General features: G+C 48.3%; 1 protein-coding gene across 1 annotated transcript in view; it reads right to left on the reverse strand.

Annotated features, from left to right (window-relative positions):
• The window catches only part of Trappc10 (trafficking protein particle complex 10), a 68,997-nt gene extending 58,112 nt beyond the window's left edge, over window positions 1-10,885 (reverse strand). The window contains exon 1 of the mRNA XM_005360282.3: window positions 10,696-10,885. Within this exon, the coding sequence (XP_005360339.1) occupies window positions 10,696-10,762 (67 nt within the window). The 5' untranslated portion in view covers window positions 10,763-10,885. The remainder of the gene's footprint in view (window positions 1-10,695) is intronic.
• Window positions 10,886-14,568: the final 3,683 nt, after the last annotated feature.

Genomic DNA, 14,568 nt, shown 5'->3' on the forward strand with positions numbered 1-14,568 from the left:
GGCTGGGCCCACACTCCAGGTACAGCACAGTGCAAGGCACACTGAGGGAAAAGCAGAGGTGTAGAAACCAGTGGAGTCGGCAATATCTCACCTGAGAGAGGGAAATAAAAATGTTCACATTCTATTTTAGATTATATGTTTAAAAAAAATGATGGGGGGCTGGTGAGATGGCTCAGTGGTTAAGAGCACCAGCTGCTCTCCCAGAGGTCCTGAGTTCAATTCCCAGCAACCACATGGTGGCTCACAGCCATCTGTAATGAGATCTGGTGCCCTCCTCTGGCGTGCGGGCATACATGGAGGCAGAATGTTGTGTACATAATAAATAAATAAATCTTTAAAAAAAAGATACTTTAAAAAAAATGATGGGAGAGCATTGCACATGGGCCATGTGTCTATGTGGAGGTCAGGGGACAGGAGTCAGTCCTTTCCTCCACTATGTGGGTCTGAGGGATGAAACTTCAGCAAGTGACTTTACCTACTGAGTCATTTCATCAAGCTTATACTATTTTAAATAGTAAGAGAAACCATTTCATAAAATTGCATTAGGATACTTAGGTAAAGATCTCCAAAGTAGAGAGCAGAATTCAGTTGTCCCTTAGATCTGAGAGACTTGCCCCAAACCCCAATGGATACGGAACTCCACCAATGCTCAAGTCCCTAACATAAGGTGGCACAGCACTTGCACGGAACCTACACACACTGTTCTACACACTATAAATAGCTCTAATGTAAATGCTGTGTAAGCCTCAGTATACTGATTACATATAGTGTCATAAGTTGAGTTACAGATACAGGGGGAGAGTTCCCCCCAGAAAGAAAGAATGTATAGAAGATAGAATAGTTGAGTAAATAAAGCCTTGCTGTATTGAATTTTAACTCTAACAATCTTGAAAATACAAAAAGACTCCACCAAGTACACCTAGTAATGAGCGTCCAAGTCAAGGTAAGCTTGTAGACTGCATTTCTATTAAAAGGAAACAAGGTTCCTTGGATGATGGTGGCTGCAGATCGGAGGCAGGAAGCACACTGATGCAGCAGCAGCAACAGCAAGTGGCCAAACACACCAAGGATGCTCATGATACTGGAAGAGCTAACTGTCACTAAGGAGAACAGTGAGCCAGGCGGTGAAGGCACATGCCTTTAATTCCAGCACTCAGTGGGCAGAGACAAGCGGATCTTGTGAGTTTGAGGTCAACCTGGTCTACAAGAGTTAGTTCCAGAACAGCCAGGGCTGTTATACACAGAAATGAAGAAAAGAAAGAAGAGAAGGGGAAGAGAAGAGAGGAGAGAGAGAGAGAGAGAGAGAGAGAGAGAGAGAGAGAGAGAGAGAGAGAGAACAGTAGGGCAGCTCTGAAGATACTTTTGTGAAGGGCATACCAAGTACTATAAATAGGCATGTATTTATATTATATTGTATTGAACAGTGTGTGTAGGTTCCGTGCAAGTATAATATGTATTGTATTATATGTTAAATGCTTTTTAACTCAAGTATTCCTACTAATAAATGAGGAAAAACCACTCAAATTAGAATCTTACCATTTTCAGTCTTTAGGAATTAGTGGGAAGACAATAAGACATCGTGTACCTGCTGATGGAGGAACACACCACCAATAATGAGACAATCTTTCTTGCAAAAGCAAAACAAAAAGGAATAAAATGTTGAGCTCCTAGCTACAGCTACTAAAACAGTGAGAATTCTGAAGGACAGCTGCAATAGGGTTGCAAAAATACTGGAAGGCAAAAGGAAGAGGGGAGGCTCCAAAGCCACAGAGAAACCCTGTCTCGAAAAACCAAAAAAAAAAAGGAAGAGGGGAGCAGAGGTTCTAAGAGAATTAACTTACTTAAAAACTTCATTTAGGAAGCTGGAAGATGGTTTTGCAGTTAAAAGCACTGTTTAGGTCTTCCACAGGACCTGGGTTCAAATCTCAGCACCCACAAAAGCTAAACAACTTTCTGTAACTCCAGTTCCAGGGGATCTGATGCCCTCTTCTGGCCTCTACTGCACTGCACAAATGCAGTACACAGACAAAACACCCATGCACATAAAATAAAACAATTTTTTTTAAAAAAAGACCTTTATTTGAATACTAATCCAAATTATGTTTTTAGAAAAGTTAAGGCACACAGGAGGCCAGGTATGGTAGTGTGCAACTGTTACTATCCCAGCACTCAGAGACAGAGGCTAGAGGATCACGAGTTTGAAGCCAGGCTGGGCCACATGGCAAACATCTGTCTCAATGGACACAGTGAGTTAAAATTCACTAGCTCATATTTTTAAAAAATGCTTTAAGTGCAAATTTTGTAGCTATGTTTTTAAAAGCTTGTATCTTTGAAGATTATTTTTATTATTTTACAAATTGTGCGTGTGAGTGTATACACACACACACACACACACACGTATGCGGGGAGTGTGTGGCTGTAGAATCCAGAAGATGGTGTTAGGACCCCTGGAGATGGAGTTACGGGCAGTTGTGAACTGTAAGTGGGTTCTCTTAACCACTGAGTCATCTTCCCAGCCCCTCTAAAAGGGTCTGCAGCTCTGACAAAGCCCCCGTCATCTTGATCAGAGAGAAGTGGAGACCCACATCTGTGTGCTTCCACTCTCAGATCTGTGTGCCTTCTACAAAGAGGGAAAGGTCTTCATTGCTTTCAAGGGAAGTCATGTTATCAGTAAGACCCCTAACCCATTTCAGATAAAAAGGGCCAAGGGGCTCCTAAGTCTCTGAGTAACTCCTAAGGAGTCTGGACTGACCATAACAAAGAGGTTAATTTAGGGCTACCAACATGGTCTTAGATACCCAACAGGAAAGCCTAGCAAAGAGTAATGTAATTAGCAATATCCCAAAGCAAATTTCTACTAGCACTGCCCAGATTCTCAGCTCGACCTGGGTAAGCCAGGGCCTGGCACATCTAAAAGTTTACACGCCATCGTTCAGGTGGTCACTCCAGCCAATGTAAAAGGCTCTACCGACTTGTCAGGACCCTGTTCATCGGTCCAGGTTAAAATCCTGTCTCCCACAAAACATAGGAGAGGCAGGAGAGCCTATTCAAGTGGTAATCAACTAAGGACCTGCACTTTCTCTTCAAGAGACCCCACAGAAGCCTGCTCAGATCCCTCTACATGCCCTTCATGTACAGAACACCCTAACCCCTTTGAGGCAGCCATGGCCTCCATCTTTCTGGGTACTATAGCCCACTTCTCATAAGCCTCCTAGATGAGACAATGCAAACCTACCAAAATTATGCCAAGTATGGTTCCCTTTTCATGGCCTGCCAGGAACTCCTGCCAAGTAATCAACTACAGACAGGGCCGAGCATGCAGCACCCTTGCTCAGCTCAAAGAAACTACTAAAGAAGAAACTTCCAACCAACCCCCCAAGATTGGGCAGAGCATGGCCGTGTGAAAGGAAGGCCATGATGGAGAGATCAAAAGGGGAACGTGTCCCCAATGCAAGCCTGGTCAGCAGCTCCATTCCACCCACACTGAGGAAGAGTGAATGGTTCACCAAACACATCAGGAGCAATCCTATACCACAGAGCTGCTCCATCTGCATGGGGGAGATTGCATACACAGTGGTCTGCCCTAACCAACAGCAACCAATCAGGACTGTCCTCGTTTACATGTGGGAATTACATGCCAGGAAACTGCAGCCTAACCAAAATGTAGTCCACGCTCACTGAAGAAGGACTCTTCAACAGCCCGTCATCTCACACAGGTGTCCTACACCCACCACCGCTCTCTCCATGTGCGACATCAGCAGTTCTCAACCCGGGGTCGCGACCCCTTCGCGAGTTGCGCATCAGGTGTCCTGCACATCAGATATTTACATTATGACTCATAACAGCAGCAAAATTACACTTATGAAGTAGCAGCAAAATAATTTTACCACAACACGAGGAACTGTATTGAAGGATCACAGCATTAGGAAAGCTGGGAACCACTATTCTAAAGAACATGGGTTCTTCTAACAAAAGAGGAGCCAGGGAAATGATTCAGGGGATAAAGTGCCATGTCTGCCTGGACATGGTCAAAGGTGGCTGTGGTTGTTTGTAGGGTCTGCAACTCTAGCACTGACAGAAGGAAGGTGGTGGGGGACAGACAGATCCCTGGAACACGTCTGTCAGTCCATCTAACCAGTCAGTGAGTACAGAGTTCTGAAGAGACCTGGTACAGAAGACACCCACTATCAACATCAATCTCTCTCCTCCTCACACATGCACACACACAAAAGGAAAAAACGACAGTAAGAGAAGATACCTTCAAATATGTAACTGATAAAAAGGTGCATTATCGGGAAAATAAAATTGAGTAACAATTCAAAACAAACATTTCACTAAGGGCTGTAGTGTGGGGCACTCATCATCTGGAAACTGAGGCAGGAAGAGCTCCAGTTACAGGCCAACCTGGACTATACAGTAACACAGTGAGACTGTCTCAAAACAAACACAGAGAGAGGAATCTTCCACTACAGGGAGAAGGCAGACAACAGGCTGTCAGTGAGGATGTGGGAAGCTGCACAGTGCCAAGGATGTTAAACAGTATAACCACTTTGGGAAGGAGCTGGCACTTTCCTAAAAAGCTAAACATAAGCTCACCATGTGACGCAGCCATTCTCCTAGAATCCTCTATGAAATAAAAACGCAAGTCCACACAAAGACCTGAAGCAGGACTACAAGAGCCAAAGTGTAGAAACAATCCAAAAGTCCACCAACTAGTGACCAAATAAATGGGAGGCAGACTGGTCACATGATAGCTCCCTGTTCAGCCATCGGTGGAAGGAACTGCTGACGGCAGAACGAACTAATGCACAATGTCTCTCCAAGATGCCAAACACAAAGTGCATGTTATGATCTTGCAGATGACTGGAGTGACAACTGCATCTTCTGAGGCCTCTTCTAAAAGCCAGGTGGCTCCCCCAGCACAAGGCCAGCCCGTGACCAAGAGGCCTCAGTTTGGCTGTGATGTTAATTGTGCACTGACTTGCAATGAAGAAAACTTACCCAAACACAGTTGCCGCTAGCTTTCAAACGTGCCCCTGGCATACCGGTTAGGTTTGCTTTACTGGATTAACATGTGATGGAGGAAGGTCATTGGTTAATTAAATAAAGAAGCTGCTTGCCCTGATAGGTTAAAACATAGGTGGGAAGAGTAAACAGAACAGAATGCTGGGAGGAAGAGGAAGTGAGGTCAGACTCGACAGTTCTCCTCTTGGGGGCAGACGCCTCAGACAGAGACGCCATGCTCCTGGCTCCTGGGCGGATGCGGGTATAGCTCTGCTCTCTGAGACACACGCGATGAAGCTCCGACCCAGGATGGACATAGGCTAGAATCTTCCCGGTAAGCGCACCTTGGGGTGTGACACACATGATTGGAAATGGGTTAGTCCAGGTGCGAGAGTTAGCCGAGAAAAGGCTAGATAGAAATGCGCCAAGCAATGTTTAAAAGAATACAGTGTCCGTGTAATTATTTCGGGGCATAAGCTAGCCAGGCAGCCGGGGTGCGGCCTGGGTGCTGGGGACGCAGCCCCGCCGCTCCTATTACTACAAACATGTATTCCCCTACTTAAAAGTCCAAACAGAATGGACAAGTTCAGTTTACCTAAGAACAAGCCAAGCAGTCTCTGAGAGTTTTCTCTACAGCTTTTAGTGCAGAGGAAGAGAACATTACGGCATCAGAAACGTACCTCATGGAAGCATGAAGAGATACCCACAGGATGTTCCCTGAGAGAACACGCACTCGCTTATTTCATCTGCCACACAAACAGACTCAGCACCCAGCACTTGCCAAATGCTATTCAAGGTGCCAAGAACACAGCAGTGAAATAGATCAAGCCCCCTAGTCATGAAGCTTTACACTCTAGCCTGACAACAATAAGCAAAGACAAAAACAAATATTTCTCTTAGGAGCTCTGTGCCAAGAAAAATGGGTGACGTCAGTGGGATCCCAAACACAAGTGAGGTATGATAGGCAAAGCAGGCCTAGGGGTCAGTGACATTTGAGCAGGTACCACAAGGCAGGCAAGGAACTACTGTGTCCCCAGAAGCTGGGAGAAGAGGGAGGCAAAGAATCAGAGAGTGCCACAGAGACCACTAGGCCAGAGGCAGGGGCAGACTCTAAAGCTCCTGGCAGCGTCAGAGGCTAGCTGGGGAGGGGTGGGGCTCTTGAAAGGCCTTGGAAGGTTCTTGGTTTCTTTTGGTTTTCATGGTGCTAGGGTAGAGTCCTTGCCCATGCTAAGCAAGCAGACACCACTGAGCCATAGCTTAGCCTTGGGAAAGGGGGTGTGATAGCAGCGGGCCTGAGCTGGGGAGCTGGGTGTTATGCCTTCTCTGCAAGGTGGAGTGGATACAGGAAGGCCACTGCAGGAATCCCACAGACAGAAAGAAGGGCCCACCATAAAGGTAAGAAAGGTGACTGGATCCTAGACTTACTTCAAACACAGTAAAATATTTGCTGAGACTGAATCAGTCGTGAGAGGGGGAAAGTCAAAGCCATCAATCTGCAACTTAAAAACAAATGCTCTCTTAGACCACGTTCTGTGACTAGGGTGGCAGCTTGTGAGCAGACATAGACAGGTGTGACCTGGGTAGATCAGGCAAGAAAAGGTGGGACACAGAAGAACACTTAGAGGAGGCTAGGGGGCACAGAAAGGTGCCAGGGAGTCCTTCAGCCTGCAGCCTCTCACCCCCACCCCCTGCAGGTGGGGCGCAGAGCTCACCCTGTGATGCCCCAGGAAAACTCACTCACACTACTAAACCATGTCATTCACAGGAAGACACTATCTGCCAACAAAGAACTTTCCTAGTACAACAGCCTTTCTGTGACTGCTAGGACAGACCGAGGGAAGGTCTTACTACATACAATAGCCAGATGACACTCTGACATTCAAGACACTGAGACCTGAAAAGTTTGGGGATCTCTTCCTGGCTAGTTTCTTTTACATACACTGATTCCTCTAACTTCATGTCAACCTAACTGTCCATTTCACTGCTGAAATGGCCTGGAAAACACAAGAACTCCTAACCAGCATGGGTGGACGGCAGGCAAGCCTACACAGCCAGGTGTGCTAAAGCAACCCTGTAATCTCAAAAGTGACTTGAAAGGCTGAGGCAGGACTATTCCAAATTTAAAACTAATCTGGGTATCTTAGTAAGTCTCAAAACGTAAAGACAGGACTGGATATACAGCTCCACAGCTAAGCACTTGCTGGGCTCCTGTGAGAGCCTGGGTTCTAATCCCACCACTGGGGAGGCAGGGCAGGTGATTATATGGTTTCCTCTTCTTGCCTGCCATACCTGCAGACCCCCTCTGCTCCCACCCACACCTATATTTACTTTTTTTTTTTGGTTTTTTGAGACAAGGTTTATCTATGTAGCCCTGGCTATCCTGGAACTCGCTCTATAAACCAGGCTGGCCTCAAACTCAGAGATCGTTTGCCTCTGCCTCCTGGTGCTGGGATTAAAGGTGTGTGCCGCCACTGCTATGTTTACTAATTTTAAGAAAAACACACTTCACAGTTACTTTGTTTTGTACTTTCAGACTGGGTAGGAAATCCAAATTTATTAACTCTCACCTCCAGGGGAAAGTCCAACTCCAACCAGGTACAAAACACAGCAGACTCGCTGGTCTCTGCTGCCTTCTTCCTCCTTTCAAAACTACAGCACTAGACCTGTCCCTGGTGAGCTGCTATCTCTTAGATGTTTCGTGTCCCAAGGTGAACACATGTGCTGCACCACAGAGGAAAGCTACAGACAGTGGGGCATCAACTGTCTCTGCTGCATGAGCACACGGGTCTCCCCTAACAGATCTTGGGTCTGGAGTCTGTCTTTCTTGCTGAAACAAAGAAACCTAGTTGTTTTTTTTTTTTTGGGGGGGGGGGGGACTAAGCTGAAACTTAACATGTAAACCACTGGACCGGCTGGATTTCAGTATCACTGAGCATGGTTCATGATGAATAATCTATGGTAGCATCAATCATTCTGATGAGGTGATTCACTGGGCTGCCCAGCTGGCACCCCGCACATTCCACACAGGGCACGAACAGACCCTCTGTGGATGGGGTCTCTCCTCCACAGCCCATAAGGCAAGACATTAAGAATCTTCCAATTATGGTTAAAAAATGGCTTTGTAGCCTCAAAACATTAACTCAGCAATATTTTCAAACAACAATCTCTTCTGTTTCCCCCTAACCTTTTGAGAACTTTCCATTCTTCCCATGCCCACAGTCTAGCAGATTCACTGTCCAAAGAAAAAGGCAAGGAGGACAGCTTAGCTCATAACATGCTTGCCGGGGAAGCGTGAGAATCCAGGCTTGGGTCCTAAAAATCCATGTGAAAAGCAAGCCACAGTGACAAGCTTGTGACCCCAGCAATGGGGAGGTGGCTACAGGTATTATTCCTACAGCTCGCTAGTAGGCAGACTAACTGGAGAGCCCCAGGTCCCAGAGAGAGACCCTGTATAAAAACACGCCAAGGTAGAAAGTTCTGGTGGGCCAACTCCTGAGACTGATCTCTGTTCTCCACAGGTAATGAATCCGTACATCCACGAACATACACAAAATGATAAACATGAACTCTGCTTTCATCTTCAAATGAACAGACTGGCTGGGTTCAAGGAGATCTAAAGTAAGAACTTTTTGAATAAGATGAAACATTGTCTGGGGAGCAAACACGAAGAGAATTGTAATGTGCAGCATAGAAGTGTTAAGAGTGAACTGGCCTGTGGGTAGACTTCTGACCTGCTTTTACTGCTTCTCCTTCAAAGCATAAAAAGATAAAGAAGGAATGAAGTGGAACCAGGGTGAGTGCTCGCCAAAGCTCCAGTCCCAGGAACATAAAAATGGCATCGAGTGTACACTGTCAAGTCAGGTTTTCCAAGTGAGAGAAAGAAGAAAGAAAGAAAGGAAGGAAGGAAGGAAGGAAGGAAGGAAGGAAGGAAGGAAGGAAGAAAGAAAGAAAGAAAGAAAGAAAGGTTTTACTTTAAAGATATTGTTTTTACCTTTCTCTGAAATTACTTTGTTTTCTGAAACTCCAATGAAGAGTTGTACCTTCCAAGTCGGGGACACCATCTGCACACTTTCTTACGATGCTACCTCAAAGCCATGGCATTCCCCACCAACATCCCAAACTCCAACAGGCCTACAGGAAGGCACACTGCACGCTACCACTGTCCCACACACTGGAAGGTAAGAAAGGGAATATCACACATTTCCAAGCACTAACAGAGTAATGAATCCCTCCCCTTTAGTCACAGTAGATACCTCAGAGCAAGGAGCTTTACCTTCAGAAGGGTACTGATAAATGCTTCTGAGGGTTGGAATGCCTATGCTCAAAGTTAAGGGCGGGAAATACAACCAGGTGCGTGGACAGTGCTCCAGGCAGTAAGTGCTTATCTGTGATTCCTACTGTGCATAGCACTTGGGGGAAAATTCTCAGTACCTGGAACACATTGGACCCAAGCATGAATCGGGTGCAACTTCCCAGAGGGAACCAGGGAGCACCTGGGCAGGGTGGGGCAGCCTCCAGACCAGATCTGCCACATCTGTCCACCTGCCTTCCCATGAAGTCTGGCACGGCTTTCTTTCAGCTGCCAAGCATTCTGGAGGGGATGGGGGGGGGAGTGGAGAGAGCTACTGCTGAACTATGCAAGCTTCCCAACTCTAAGGGAGATACATCCACTTCCCTGAGAAAGTTCACCTAGACAAAGCAGTGAAAGTCTTTAACTATGAAATGTCTGGGAGGCTACAGGAGGGGGCTGGGAGGAGTATGCCCATTCCTCCAAGGGCCCAAAGAAGAGAGCAGAGCAGGGTGTGCTGGGGACCTGGGGAATCCCGGGACCTAGCACCAGGTTTTGCAAAGAGCATTTCCTGTTTAGAAAAAGTACCTTCATAAGGTCACATACACAATGAACTTCCAACAGGCAAATATCACACCTGTGATATTTGAGAGACTTTACCTACACCTGTACTTTGAGAGACAACACTGCAAGCCATCAAAACGTCAACTAACATGTCAACACTTCCCATGAGTTCATGGTTTGCAAACCTACTCAATTCTTAAGTTATGCGTTAAAAATGGGAAGAATTTTCTTTTTCTGTAGCAGAGAGAAACAATCCCTCTGCGCGGGCACGTATGCACGCACGCAGGTGTGTGTGTATTGAGAGAAGGGACAAGTACACAAGGATGTGTGTGTGTGTGTGTGTGTGTGTGTATTAAGTGGGAGAAAGAACAAGAGCAGAAGAGGGTGTGTGTGTCTGTGTGTGTCTGTGTATTAAGTGAGAGAAAGAACAAGTGCAGAAGGGGCTGTCCGAGCGGGAACTCGCTAGTAGAGCAGCCCTACCGTCTCAGCAAAGAGCCTGCAGGCACAGGAAGATTCGACCAGCCAGAGCTGGGTGCCACCGGCCACTCCGGCTTGTCTGTTACTTGAAGAAGAGCACCTGCGCCCTGCGGAGAGCAGGGGCCTGCCCACCGGGGCTGCGGTCAGTGCGCAGCTCAGCCCGCAAAAGAGCCGACCCGCGGGGAAGGCCGGCCCGGTCCTGGACCAGCAGCTCTGACAGTATCGAGCAGCACCCTTTGCTCGGCACCGGCTGCACAGCGGGTCGAAGGTCACTGGTGGAAAGGTCGGAGATCAACTGTGTCAGCCTAGGTGGGAGCTGCCCCGCCCAGCCGCGCCCCCCCGACCCGATCGGCCGCACTTACAGGTGACGATGGGCTTGTTCTCCATGGTGTAGACCACCGGCGGCTGCGGCTCCTCAGGGGCGTCCATGGGCGTCCGGCGTCACCGGCCCGGCCCCCCGCCCCCCATGGGTACCCGAGGCCGCGCGGGGCCCGCTGAGCCCGCGCCTTCGCGCTGCCGGCCCCAGGCAGCTCCTAGCCGGCCGCCTGCCGCCGCCGGCCGCGTCCACTTCCGGCCCCGGCGCCGCCGCGTGACCACTTCCGGGGCGCGCGCCTCAAAGGGGCGGGCCCGGCCGCCGCCTGCCCTCCTACGGAAAAAGCCGCGTGCCGGGCGGGCGGGCGGAGCGAGGCGAGGTTGCTGCAGCTGTTGCAGGGTAGGAGACGGCTCTGTCTCGAGGCTCGGGCAGTCCCGAGGGCTGCGGGAGACAGCGGGTAGTGCACCTGCCTGCGCTCCGGGACCCGTGCTTGTCATCTGCCCAGGCTCCGGGACCCTTGGACCCTTGGTTGACTTCGTCTTACCTCCCTAAATTGGATGAACTTCGGGTTCGCACCTGCAGGTGCTCCCTGACCCTCATCCTCGCTCCTATCCGTGGGCCTCCACTGCCGCTCCTTGCAGGATTCCCGCTATACCCCAAGAGAGCTTCCTGCTTTCCTGCCTCTGCAGGATGCCTCAAAAAATCCATCAAAACCTTGGATCGGTTTTTACCTCTGGACGAGCTCAGCTGCGCTGTGCCAAGCTCAGTCCCTGCACGCTTGTTAACACCGATTTGCCAAGTGTGCTAACTCAAAGCAACGGAGATTGAAAGCGTTCCCACCCACCCGCTACAGCTCAAAATCCTTTGTGTACACCATCCCCTTGCAGGCCAACTTCCCACTGTCCTTTCTTACAGTTTGTTTCCTCGTAGAGTCAACACTCAGTACTCTTTCCCTTGGCTCGCAAAATGTAGGGCTATGCTCTTCCCGGGCCCCACCTTCGCCAGCCCTGACCACCCATATCTGGTACTACTTTGAAGTCACAGGGTGTTGGGAATGCCGCAAAACCAAATCTTACTTGGAACTGCGTAAAAATAAAGCAGATAGACCTATGGGAGCTTTCGCAGATAGAATTCAGTGTGCACATGGAATGTCTGAGCATGCGTGTTGGTGTGGACTTCGGGCAACTGATTAGGGCATTCGTCGCTGGCAGAGGGGTCCAGAGACTGCAAAAGCTCCCAAGGTGGTGGCCTTGTTCAGTTAAGCGTGTGTAGGATGACGGTGCAAAAACACAACTCTCCCCTCTAATGGAATAAGAGATGGTTTATTTTGGAACTAAATTTGAGTGACCAACCGCCCAGGAAACAAGGGTTTGGAGAACTCTTCTGAGGCATCCCAAGTAGGTTACTCCAGGTTTCATGTTCCCCCACCACGGAGGCAGTTCGAAGAAGTTTTATAGTAGCAGAGCATAAAAAGTCATAAATGAAGACAATTTAAAATACGTTTGTGGGTACATCAAAGACGCAGTGACAGCAAGATGGAGGAATCTCTCCTGCTGGTCTCAAGTGACATTCTTACTTAGCTCTGGAGTTGGTGGAAGCTAGTCCGCTAAGTTGATAGGCTCCAAAGGTTTTTATCTATTGGTCACAGGGTGCTAGTTCTGGCATGGGCAATTGTTAGGAATAATTCTTAAGAAGAGCCTCTCCGCTGACGCAAATAATTCCAATTAGAGCAAATTAGACCACATAAAAGATGCCCATGTTTAATGCAGTGCTCCCGGGTGGCCCCAAGAAAGCCTGGCGAGGGGAAGAAAGCAGGGGAGACCACACAAACCCCAGAGACCACATATTCCTTCTTTGGGCAGCAGCCTGAATAGCCTATAGGAGTGGTCCTGACCCTCCCTGGGGAGGGGTCACTGCTCGGCGGGCTTTCCCAGAGGTGGAGTCCTGACCATGGCAACTCCCAGGAGAGGGCCTTAGGATGGCTGCCAGGGCCTGGGGTGACACTTCCAATCAGCAATGAGTGGCAATTTAGGGGGCGAAAGCCGGGCTGTGACAACACAATTAGCCTCCAGACCTTCAATGTCACACACTCTCTCCATCACTGTAGTTGTAACTAGTCAGCCTTTGCACACGTAGCTCCTTTCCAGGAATTCTGGTTCACAGAAATGAGATCCAGGTTTCTCAGGAGCAACAGGGACACTCAAGGCCAAGCAGCAGGACGTTCCGCCGAGAGGGTAAAGACCCTGTCCCCAGGCCACAGGCTGCCTCTACAGAGGGACAGAAGAACTTCTGGTTTACATGCCAGCACAGTTTTTGTCCCTTCCCCTGCTTTTTTGTTTCTAGCAGCCCTTTAACAATTACAGTCGATTCTTAGCCCTATATCAGAGGCTGTGGCAGTCCCTGCCCTCCAATAAAGCCTACAGCAAGGACTGGATATAATCTGATCGAGTTGGAGATGGAGTCCTGCCCGTTAGAGGGACTGGTGAGGGAGGCACCTTGAATAGTCTTTAACACAGACAAACCTGCAAAAACCTCAGAGACCAAAAGGGGCACATAGACTGGGCTGGCTCCCACGGAACAGAAGTCGCCAAGGAGAAGAGAGTGAGAGTAAGACGGGGGGGGGGGAGGGAATTAAAAATAATAGCAAAAAAGTCATAGTGAGAGCTATTTATCCACAGGTTAGAAAACTTGGAAAGCTGGGTGTGGCGGCGCATGTCTTTAATCCCAGCGCTTGAGAGGCAGAAGCAGGCAGATCTCTGGGAGTTCGAGGACAGCCTGGTCTACTAATGGAGTTACACAGAGAAACCCTGTCTTGAAAAACCAAATAAATAAATAAATAAATAAATAAATAAATAAATAAATAAATAAATAAATAAAGTAAAACTTGGCAAACTCTGAGTGAGATACTGTGGAGGTTTGAAAGAAAATGGCTACCAAAGGGAGTGGCACTATTAGGAGGTGTAGTCTTGAAGGATGTATGTCACTGTGGGGTGGGCTTTGAGGTCTCTTTTCTCAGGCTTCACTCAGTGTGACAATCAGTAGACTTCCTCTTGCCTTCTGGTTAAGATGTAGCCAGCACCACTCTGCAGGCGCCATGTTCCCCTTCATGATGATAACAGACTGAACCTCTGAAATGGTGAGCCACCATCTTAATTAACTGTTTTCTTTGAAAGAGCTGAGGTGGTCATGGTGTCTCCTCACAACACTAAAAGCCCTAAGACAGACACATACAAAGATCACAGGCAGGTGAGCTACTGCAGAGCAGAGCTGAAGAGGGAAGTGTAAGGCAGACAAAAAAACATGGGCATTACCTTCAAAGGCATGATGACAAGGGTGGGGCTTGCTTCTTATCAGAAGCCGGAAATCTGAAACGAGGTGGAAACTCATTACAATTTTTATTTATTTCGTGTGTTACATATGTGTGGCACAGGCACGTGTACGTGCCGTGGTGTGCATGTGGAGATCAGAGAAAACTTTCAGGACTCAGTTTTATCCTTCTACTCCGGGGTCAAACTCAGATTGTCAGACTCAGCAGCATAAGCCTCTACCCCCTGAGCCAGCGCACCTGCTCTCTGAAACAGTCAAAATACCAAATTTAAAAACACGTCAGCTTCGAACAGTACCAAATGCAAATTATCCTTCAAAGTAGCAGCAGACAATAAAGACATCTCAGGTGGCCTGAGGGCAGAGTGTGCAAGACCCAGAAGACCTCCTCAGACAGGGGAAAATAGGACCAGATGAAGACACTGAGGCCCAGGAAGGAAGGCACCAAAAACAACCAATAAGGTCTGGAGAGCGGGCTCAGCACTTAAGCGCACTTCCTGCTCCCCCCAGAGGTCCCATGTTCAATTCCCAGCAACCACATGGTGGTTCACAACCATTCATAATGAGATATGGTGCCCTCTTCTGGACTGCAGGCGGA

Source organism: Microtus ochrogaster, linkage group LG2 (genome assembly GCF_000317375.1).
Source record: "Microtus ochrogaster isolate Prairie Vole_2 linkage group LG2, MicOch1.0, whole genome shotgun sequence".
NCBI classification, from domain to species: Eukaryota; Metazoa; Chordata; class Mammalia; order Rodentia; family Cricetidae; genus Microtus; species Microtus ochrogaster.